The sequence below is a fragment of the Nylanderia fulva genome, unplaced genomic scaffold (assembly GCF_048542155.1).
Source record: "Nylanderia fulva isolate GAGA-0341 unplaced genomic scaffold, ASM4854215v1 Scaffold21, whole genome shotgun sequence".
In the NCBI taxonomy this organism is placed as follows: domain Eukaryota; kingdom Metazoa; phylum Arthropoda; class Insecta; order Hymenoptera; family Formicidae; genus Nylanderia; species Nylanderia fulva.
In genome coordinates this window covers 3,429,529-3,441,171 of record NW_028190275.1, presented here as the reverse complement: position 1 = coordinate 3,441,171, position 11,643 = coordinate 3,429,529, and the positions used below count along the sequence as shown (strand labels likewise).

At 28.1% G+C, this 11,643-nt stretch overlaps 2 protein-coding genes across 3 annotated transcripts; one reads left to right on the top strand and one right to left on the bottom strand.

Annotated features, from left to right (window-relative positions):
* Window positions 1-213: 213 nt before the first annotated feature.
* On the bottom strand, window positions 214-3,778 carry LOC114932361 (lysosomal aspartic protease-like). Of its 2 annotated transcripts, none has more exons than XM_085482538.1 (8): window positions 3,547-3,777; window positions 2,210-2,433; window positions 1,529-1,647; window positions 1,185-1,384; window positions 974-1,096; window positions 750-888; window positions 567-656; window positions 214-430 (listed from the first exon to the last, which is right to left on the bottom strand). In XM_085482538.1, the coding sequence occupies exons 1-8, from the start codon at window positions 3,606-3,608 to the stop codon at window positions 293-295; spliced, it is 1,095 nt and encodes a 364-aa protein (XP_085338664.1). In that variant the 5' UTR covers window positions 3,609-3,777; the 3' UTR covers window positions 214-292. The 2 variants fall into 2 exon arrangements, with proteins under 2 accessions (XP_085338664.1, XP_085338665.1); XM_085482539.1 differs by having other exon boundaries at window positions 272-430; window positions 567-610; window positions 3,547-3,778.
* A 3,473-nt stretch (window positions 3,779-7,251) lies between these two features.
* On the top strand, window positions 7,252-10,465 carry LOC114932363 (dynein light chain 2, cytoplasmic). The gene is made up of 3 exons (XM_029304524.2): window positions 7,252-7,638; window positions 8,692-8,809; window positions 9,443-10,465. The coding sequence occupies exons 2-3, from the start codon at window positions 8,702-8,704 to the stop codon at window positions 9,602-9,604; spliced, it is 270 nt and encodes an 89-aa protein (XP_029160357.1). The 5' UTR covers window positions 7,252-7,638; window positions 8,692-8,701; the 3' UTR covers window positions 9,605-10,465.
* The last annotated feature ends 1,178 nt before the right edge of the window (window positions 10,466-11,643 follow it).

Here is an 11,643-nt window from a genome sequence, read left to right as displayed (position 1 = left end):
ATATATATATATCCCAGGTAGCAAACTGACGTCATTAATAAACGTCAAAATGACGTCATTTTGAGCGTTTAATGACGTTCTGGGATGTATTATATATACGGAGACATTTCTTATACCTGCAAATCGTATATATAATTATTGGTATTTATACCTACAACAATGCACTGCATAGATAATTATAAACAAACATTGTAATACAATAAACATCAAACATTATGAAAAAAACATTATTTAATCATTAGTTGTCATTTGCATCTAACGTCTAATAACCTTTAGAGAAGGCAATCGACATTTATTTTGCCTGGGCAAATCCTAATCGGTTATTCCCCATATCAAACATAGTGTAGTAACGGCGGAGGAATACATCACCCAAAATCCAAAGATTACTATTAGATGAATCGAAACCGCTCATACATGTGTTATCGTCATACTGCAAAGAATTAAATATACAGTATGTGCATTCTATTTTTAAATATAATTCAATCTGATTTACATAAGAAAAAAGAAAACTCGTATTATAAACCTATCCTTAAATAATTTAAGTTGAATTACTATAATATATTTACCTTAAGGATATAATCCTGACCAGTGAGTAAGAATTTCGTACGAGCTATAATAAAAGTGATTGAAGGCAATAGAGATATTGAACCGCAATCCTTTGAGCAACAGATAACATCAAAGTCGCAGTTACATTTTATAATTTTTCTATAGAGACAATTGTGCTATTGTACAAAATATGATTTACTCACTACATATCCATCTTCATCGACTCCAATAATTTGATTAATAGTGTCAATGTCCCTTTTTGGTCCAACTATTAGCGAGGTACCTGTGTCAGCAATAGCTTGGCAACCATTCGAACACACGGTTTTACTTTTTATTGAAACACTATAGCGCAATAATGTTAATAGTTTGTGCAAACATAATTAGAATAATTTAGAAAATAATTAGAATAATCTAGAAAATAATGTACCTATCTATTTTAAATTGCCAATATCCTCTGCTAGTAAGAGGAACATATGTGAACGAGCCGCTATAATGATTAGAATCGACACCACCGAGTATTAATTCACCACCCGGTTTAGTCGAAGGATTTCTGCGTAAATTGTACATTTTTTTATTGAGCAATATATGAAAAACTTGTTTATACATGTGCGCAGTGCATATGTAGAAAAAATACATACCCATTCAGATAGAAGCTGAAAACAGGCTGCTCCACTAGGTGTTGTTGCATTATGTTGTTGAAGACAGGTGTCACTCCATCGACGGATATTGAGGGATATCCCATGCCGCAGATACCGTCAAACTGAGCATAAACAAATGTTGTACCTGGCTCTTTAACTGCTTCAGCAAATGTTTGACGTTGAACTTTGAGACCGGCAACCTATAACACGTTGATCTATGGGTAAATTGATATAAAATATTATTGTGCGCATGAGAATGACAATATAAATATACTTAAATGTTTATAAATTATGATTATAATTGTGACTGTATTGGATTATTTGTGTGTTTAATGATGATTTACATTTACTACGTCAGTAGATAAGAATCCAGTGAGACTGCCTGTGCCATACTGAATAGCAAAGTAAGTACCATTTGGTTGATATGAGCTGGATTTACTACTGTCGTATCTACGATGCGTTCCTGCAAAAAAATGGTGAGCATCATCATAAGTTAATAAAATTGGAGAGATTTTAAAAATAAAAAGATTTTTTAATCATTAATAATTACAATAGTTGTTTTTGAATCATCAATATGTATGTATATAAAAGTATAGTAATATATATATATATATATTCATATACAGCCTAGAATTGTTAATTGATTCGTGTCTATTAAGTACATAGTAATAATTTTTGCTAAAAAATATATCGAAACGTTCTAAATTATTTATTTTTTGCGATGGTTAATCAAAGAAGTTTAGGAAATATTAAACAAAATTCATTTTAACATTGTTTATATATATGTTCGTAACTACTCTGGTGCGATTGGTGGTGGTGTGTATACATAGTTATATATTGTACTATTCATCATTATAGATGTATACATTTAAAGAAGGGCACTAATTGATTGAAACTTATTTAATAATTTTCGTTTCTGTTAAGCATCATGGGAAAAAGGATTTTTTCAGGATTTTCTGACTCATTTTTTATTAATCTAAATATAATTATCGTGAACACAATTTAATTAACATTAAGTTACTTACGGCAAGCCTGATTTCCGTCGCACTTTACCGATGATACCCAAAGATTTGACGAACCAGTATCAAATAATATGTAAAAATTTTGTGGTGGAGTTCCAATGGACATAACGCCATAGTACTGAGCGTCCTGATAATTGTTCAAATAAGTACCTACAGCTTCGACTTCTAAGCTGATGCCAGCTTTTTTCATAGTTTGTCGAATAGAATCCATCTTGTACAATGAAATCCTTAATAAAATATAGAACATTCTGATATATATATTATATACATATAAATATACAGATACATATTACACATATATGCGTGTGTCAAAAACTTTGATTAAATCGCTGATCTTTCTATAATATATGATTTACGTATTATATATTTACCCGGTAAAAAATTTTTTATATATGTATAATCGTAAAATTATATGTTTGAATAATATGTCTATTTTTATACATAATTTTATAATAATTTATATATAATATATAAGGGTTCATATATAATCATGTCAAATTATATATAAAACATTTATATTTATATATATGAAGAAATTATTTATTATATATATATATATATATATATATATATAAATTTATATAATTATATATAAAACACACTTTTATCTAATTATGTATGGGCTTTATATGTATATATAATTTGTCATATATGTATGGAATTTTATATATAATTTTGCGATTATATGTATATAATTTTATATTGTTATATATAAAAAATATTTTCAATTATTTCTAAAATTTATTTAAAATTTACAATTTAAAGTCTTAAAATTATACGTAACAATTATAAAATTATATATAACTTAATGAACTTTGATTTTTAGTTAAAAAATAATATTGCACGCAATTTTACATAAAATAACTTACAATAAAATGACTGTAATTTACTACTAAAAACATGTTTCGTAAAAATAGAGTATATGTATATAGTTAAATAATAAAAAATAATAAGCAACTTATTAGTATTAATAATTTTATATATTTATATATCTATTGCAAAATAATTTACAATTAACTGTTCTGATCGTAATCACAGTATTCCAACTAATCTCATTTAGAAGCAATAACACAAACAAAAGCAAACTTTACGAATTTATAAAGAATTTCTTTTTCAATAAAATATTTTTTCTTTCTTCTTTTTTTATCTATAAATAAAAAATACATTTTTGTAAAGTTTTATGCAATTGTTAATTTTGTTTTGTTATAAGTTTTGTATCGATGATCTTAAAAAGTCAGATATCACGAGAGAGGAAAAAAAAGACAGATCAATTTTTATAATCTCGGTATTTATCACATCGATATACAGTGCATTACAATATACAAATGTATTGAAAATACCTTTGAAGCTCCGCGTTGATTAACACAAAAAACGCTGTGGCTAGCACAAGAAGGCGAAACATGTTTATAAATTTTTCGGCGACTAAAGATTTTCGAATTACGAAATTTTTACAGTCAAATTTCTTTCTTGCGACCGGATATGCAAAAAATATAATGATAAAGCGTTACCAATTACTAGTACTCCTCTGCTAACATTTATCGATATACGGTTATATATTGTCTGCGCTTATAGGTAGTGAAATTGGTGATTATCTGGTGGTAAGAAATTGGTGATAACCGAAATATTTAAATATTTAAATACTTGTGAAATATTTAAAAAATTTCCGATGGATTTTTGTGGACTAAATTAAATTTAAAAATATTTTATTTTTGTATGCATGATTTTTTAAATTACTACAACGTATATTTAAATAAATCATTAATGATTAATGAGAAAAAAGCAATGAGCACATCGAAAGTGTACATTGTTTACATCGACTAGATATAGACAATTATAAAACAATAGACTTTGCATATGACATTTTGATAAGAAGTGAAGCAGTACTGTAATTAGCAGTAAAATAAATTTATATTAGTTACTTTCACAATAAAGTTGCAAAGTATTGCACTATTTAAAATTAATTATATATAATTATATATAAATATGCATAATTATGTATAATTATGTATAAATTATGCAAAAATTCATTATGGTAGCATACAAACTTTATTGGTAGACGATAAGAAAAGACTGAAATATTTTCGTCGAGACATCTAAGGATGAATTTTAATATAGGACTGACGACAAAATACACATGACAAAGAGGATGAAATAGTTTTTTTAATTGTAATTTGATACACTTTTGTCCCAATTTGTGATACAGTTAGTCGATTATTATTTTGAAAAATTTCTGTTTTTGTACCTTTTTTTTATTATCCTGATAAAGACTTATATTTGTTTATTTTATTATCTTTTGCCTCCATTAATATATGTATGTGCATTTATTCATCTTAATGAAATTTTGATAAAAGAGCGATTTCTAATTAAGGATATAAACAATGTTTAAAAATAAATCACTTTCAAAAAATTAGTTTAAAAAAATTGTTTTTATGCACTAATTATAATTTAAAAAATATAGAAGTATCGATATTAATTTTTTTTATTCTTAAGTAAAATTAATTATTTAGAGATTTCCAATATCACAGTACATATATGTATGTATGGTTAAAAGTTCAAAGTGCATCATATGCAAGGAAAAATTTATTTTAAGTAATAAAATTTATTTTAAGTAATAAGTAATATTTTTAATTATACTTATTATAATTATTTTTCAATTTATATTTTAATTTCATTATTTACAAGCAGTTTTTTAAAAATAAATTTGCTGAAAAGCATTAATTGGTAAATATAGTTAAAGAATCACAATTATATTAATTAAAATCAATAGAGTTTTATTATTATTATTATATATTTATATTAATATATTGATATATACTTATGCAAGTTAATTATTATATACATATCATATATATAATTTAAATAAGAATTTAGGAAAAGAAATAGGAGATATTTTTGATAGTCTAATATATTTTATAATTCTCTAATTTAATGTAAAGAATATTAGATATCTTAGATCATATATTATAGTATAATACACACATAAATACATGTAATAAAAATAATGTTTGGTTTAAGTTTAAAAATTATTGATAATGTATGACAGAAAACTGTGTTTTATTTCGTTAGTATTAATTTATTTAAAATAAAATTTATCGAGATGTGAAAAAAATCATACATTGATAATTATATTCAAACAAAATTTAATACATTAAAAGTATCGATTAATGAAAGGAAAAACTCTCGATTGAGATATAGGAATTGTTTATTTTTCGTTCGAATTTTAATTTCTTGAACAGCATTAGACGTTGCACGTGCGATATATCAAATAATGAAACATTACTTACAATTGTTACATATTAAAATAATGCAAAAATATGCTCGTATTTTGGAAACAATAAAAAATAATGAAAAATATTTAAAACTTACCAGAAAAATATAATAACATGTAAATTCAAAAAAAGTTATGCTGTCCATGTTCCTCTTTTTGCTAATTTAGATAATCTTCTTCAATGTATTTTAATGACACCAATTCTTATCTTGTAATGAATATACTAAACTAAATATATATTATCTTATAAAGAACGTGGAACAGTAATATCATTTCTGTACATTGTTTAATTTTAATAATCAATTTGTTTTCTTGAAAAAATTCTACATCTTCCTTCGAAATTATTTTTAGGATCACAGCTTACTATAATTTGTACTTATTTTACTTACCTATAAAATATAATTTGCATTAAAATGTATTCAAACTAAATATAAAATAGTTATACAAATAAATATTATTATGAGATATTTATATTAAAATAGATATAATTTGCATCAAAAATGATTTATATCATGACTTATATGAAAATTACTATATTTATCATATTAATACATTTAATTATTAAAATTTATATATTTAAAAATTGATTTATTTGTACTTATTTTACTTATCTATAAAATATAATTTGCATTAAAATGTATTCGAACTAAATATAAAATAATTATACAAATAAATATTATTATAAGATATTTATATTAAAATAGATATAATTTGCATCAAAAATGATTTATATCATGACTTATATGAAAATTACTATATCATATTAATACATTTAATTATTAATTCATATATTTAAAAATTGATTTATTTGTACTTATTTTACTTATCTATAAAATATAATTTGCATTAAAATGTATTCGAACTAAATATAAAATAATTATACAAATAAATATTATTACGAGATATTTATATTAAAATAGATATAATTTGCATCAAAAATGATTTATATCATGACTTATATGAAAATTACTATATCATATTAATACATTTAATTATTAATTCATATATTTAAAAATTGATTTATTTGTACTTATTTTACTTATCTATAAAATATAATTTGCATTAAAATGTATTCGAACTAAATATAAAATAATTATACAAATAAATATTATTACGAGATATTTATATTAAAATAGATATAATTTGCATCAAAAATGATTTATATCATGACTTATATGAAAATTACTATATCATATTAATACATTTAATTATTAATTCATATATTTAAAAATTGATTTATTTGTACTTATTTTACTTATCTATAAAATATAATTTGCATTAAAATGTATTCGAACTAAATATAAAATAATTATACAAATAAATATTATTACGAGATATTTATATTAAAATAGATATAATTTGCATCAAAAATGATTTATATCATGACTTATATGAAAATTACTATATCATATTAATACATTTAATTATTAATTCATATATTTAAAAATTGATTTATTTGTACTTATTTTACTTATCTATAAAATATAATTTGTATTAAAATGTATTCGAACTAAATATAAAATAATTATACAAATTATGCTTGATATAAAATAGATGTATAAAAGTAGATGATTATTCACTTATAAAATATAATTCAAAGAAAATATAAATCTAACAGATAAAAAAAAAATGGAAAAACCGCCTTTATTTCGTAAGAAATCGGCTCCGGCGCGTCGCTCCCGCGTTTTGTTTTTTCGCGCGTCATCGCGCGGAGCACGCCGGGCCGATAGAGGCTCCTGATAGAAGACCCTACCGGCCGGCCAATCGCGGCCCGGCATCGCGCGGCGACTGGCCGCACTCTCAGTCTCGAGCCCGATTCGCGGAGTTATCGTGTCTCTCTCTCGGCCCCTGGAGGATCGGCGAGCCCAAAATTTCCCGAGTGTGCGAAGCAACGGCAGCGTGAAACGGCAGCGTGTGGAGAGGCAACGACACAGGAATCGACGATCGACGATCCGTTTGTCAGCCCTCTCTTGTCGCGACTCTCGACTCGCGGCATCGCGAGTTCTTCGTCGCCCTTTTTACCGCGAACGCGCGCGCTAAATAAACGGCTCCCCCAGTTCAAGTCAGTCAGTCAGTCAGTCGCTCGTGTGGACCGGAGAGGAGAGCGAGCTCAGGTTGTATCGTGATCATCATCCACTGGATCAGACGGTGTCAACGAGAAAAGGTAGAGAGAAATTGAACGCGCGGGAGAAAGAGAGCGTCGTCGTTCCCCGGCTACGTTTACCTCGTAACAGAGATACATACATATTTGTATTTATATCCCCCAATCTCCCTTTTCGCCGACATTTGGAGCAGTCAGCGGATCCTTTTCTTATGTAAAAAAAAAAAAAAAAAAAAAAAAATCGAGTTCTTAGGATTTTTTCTGGAGAAACGTCGACGAGACGTTCCTCGTCTTCGTCGGCGCGACCCAGTTTTGTTATCTACACCTCGCGTGCCGGCCAAATTGCTGTTTCTTTATTGTCTCATATCGACAAAACACACCGTCCTCCCGCGCCTTTCGTCCCTCCCTCTTTAACTCTCTCGTTCTGGTGTCCTCCCTCTCTTATTCTCTCTCCCACCCTCCCCTTTTTTTTCGAATGCCTTGCTTTATTCGTGTCTATCTCGCTCTCTTTCTCGAGTTAGCCTTCTCTCTTTTTCTATCTCTCTTGCGCTCCGATATTTGCGCGAACGACAATTCTCTCTCTCTCTCTCTCTCTCTTACACTTTCTGCTCTCCGTTCTTCTCTCTCCTTGTCTAACATTACTCGCATTTAATTTACTGCCGTATTGTCATGCCGGCTTCGAACGTGGTCTGCGCTACTGTCAAAGTCGTGCGCCTCCCTCGGTCCAGGTTTATTCTCTCGATCTCTTCTCGATAACAGGCTGTACGCGGCGTGGAGAATGCCAAACAGCCGTTAATTCGCGCGTGACATTTAACTTTTAAGTTCAAAAGCACGGATAATGTCATTTATAAATAAATTATTTATTTTGAAAGTGGTGGAGATCCAGACGTGAAAATGATACGGATCCGCGATCGTATATATTCGTGATTTATTGGAATTTATGGTGCACCAGTTGAAACCTTCCTACTCCACTTTCAAAATAGTTTTTTTTTTTATTTTTATTTACGTTATTTTTGTCGTATCAAAGTATATTGGAAAATATCTCTCGCATAATATCTTTACGGTAAAAATTGACATCAATGAAGGATAATAATGATTATTATTTTTATATTGCAGCACAGACAAGATGTCAGACCGAAAGGCAGTGATCAAGAATGCTGATATGTCAGAGGAGATGCAGCAAGATGCTGTGGACTGCGCTACTCAAGCTCTTGAAAAATATAACATAGAAAAGGTATGCACTTGTTATACTTTTTTATCCGATGTGTATGGTTGAATTTGATCATTTCAACTAAATATTATTTGCTTGCACTTATTCTACTTGGAACAAAATATTAAGGATATCAGAGTATGCACAGATGTGTATTTGTGATAGAGATACATTTTATTTAGATGTGTAATTGTATATTAAATCTCTAATAATATCTATTTTTATATTTTGTATTTGTGATTTCAAAAATTTTAATGCAAATTATATTTCATAGACAATAATTTAATTAATTTGTCATTAAATGACTCATTGGAGTCTTTATACGTGGCAGTAATTTCTATTTTAATAAACTACACCTTAACAGAAAATATAATATTTGCATCTGTCTATTTTTATAAGCTGTAATTTAATAAAAACTAAGGAACTAAATAAATATTAATTGATATTTGGAATAACTTGTTCTAGAACTTAGTATAGATAATAACTTTATTTAAAAATCTAATATTTTAATTTAATTATCTTGAAAATCGGTTTTATTCTTAGAAAAGAGACATTATATATATAAGCATCATTATATGTAAATTCTCAAGTTGTACATCATGAAATTGTTAGATCAATATCATTATTGATTTGACCATTTAATATCTTGCTTTTCAGGACATTGCAGCGTTTATCAAGAAAGAATTCGACAAGAAGTACAATCCGACGTGGCACTGCATCGTAGGACGTAATTTCGGTAGCTACGTGACGCACGAAACAAGACATTTTATCTATTTCTACCTTGGTCAGGTAGCCATTCTCCTCTTTAAGAGCGGATAAGCTCGTTTCTCTATCCTCCTAAACTCCATCCTTCCTTTTTCCTTCCTCCCTCCCTCCCTTGCTCACTACATAAAATATACACATTTAAAATCACCACCATGTGTAAAAGAAACTTCATTATGCATTATGTATACATTAAAAAATTTATTTTAAAAAGCAACGCATGTGCCCGATAAGCAAGTAAAAGAGAAATATCAACGTTTCTAACTTGATATATTGTTCGTTACGCAAAACAAATTCTAGAAAAACACACACATACACACAGAAGGGTAGGGAGATAAACTGGGAAAAAAAAAAGAAATGACATACAACCTTACATGTTAAAATGTATTTTGTATGCCAACAGATTTGTTGTGTTCTTGTTTTATATTATTAGGTAAATATACAAAATACGGTTGAGTTCAATACTGGCGATTTTAAATTAGCAAATTTTAGCGTAATTGTTTAATATATAGTGTTCAAATAAAACACTCTAAGTGCACTACATATACTTCGCGTTAAACGGGTTCACGAACGAAGTGTGCCCTGCTTTATATTCTACGTAAAACTGGAAGTACATGGTATCCATAGCTAATCGCCAATAATGAATGTAAGCCCGAACGAGATTGATTGTCTCTGCAACTGTTATTTTATATTAATCGGAAAAAAAACCATAGGCTCTTATGTATTTGTGTAACTTGATTTTGTATTTCCTACAGCGACTGACATTTTTGATTAGATTAAGAACTGTTAACATGATTGAACGCAAAAAAGGAGCTCAATCTTTCTCTCGACGTATCGTACGATATCATCATCGTACACGTATTCTTATTAATAACTACTTTATTTCGATCGATATAAAACTAACATGCTATTGAATAATATCTGACTCGTTCATTGCTCTACCTTCACAATTTTTATATTGTGCACTACAAATGCAAAAAAAAAAGAGAACATTTTATCTCGAGACGATGTATACTTGGAGTATTATATTCGTTTCCAGAGAAAAAAATATCACCTTCTGCTCATATTAAATTCTATCTTTTATGTAATATTCAACACTCCATATTATGGTACTTATATATAAATATATATAAATATATATAAAATAAATATAGATTATACATATACTATTTATATAGAGTGCAATCTTCACAAACAATTTTTCATCCAGTATTTGATTATCGTAAACGTTGCTACATTGTTCAAATTTTAGACTGACTATTAAATAATAACAAAAGTACTATTACACCGAGCATAATCCTTTTTTTTAAATAGAAATATATTCACACAATGCCACTTTTATAAGCAGCAAACATATGTAGCAGAAAGTGTTCAAAAGTAAAATCATAACAGATACAAAGGAAAAAAATCGAATCAAATACTGAAAATCGACTTGTTACCGCGAATATATCTGAAAATATCTGAGTTGACATGTTATTACATTCTTTTTAATTTATTTATATTGTACATATATTCCAGCAATTTTATTGAGATGCATAAATATTGCATATATAAATAGTAACATACAGGATGAGCTGTACCTTTATGGTGTTATATGATGTACGTTATGCTTTCGCCGTACTTGCTACATGAGATTAGTTCAAGAAGTATATTGTTAATAAGGTCTTCGAAATGAACCGACCCCGAAGAAAACCTGTTATGCTGTTAGGCGGTGGTTGTCACACTCGCTTGCCGAAATTTCAAAACACATTGCAAAGTATCTGAAATTAAAATATTTTTCGTACTATCTCTCAAAGATACGATTTAATAGGTGGAAAAAAAAACTAAATGTGTCACCAGTATGACAGTATATGTACTTTTTGGGAGTCGAGCTTCTCGACGTGGGAATCGTTCTGTGTTTTCCACTACCGCCGATCTCGAGAAATACTTTCGCGATCGAGTCTGCATGCAGAAGATGCGGTAAAAGCAGATGGATATTATTGTGCTTAACAATAAAAAATCAGTTCCACACAACGAAACGATGTATTTTCCTTTTCTGCGAAGCGCAATGTACAGGTGGTTTATTAGGTAGAACGGAAAGAGCGAAATTATTCTAT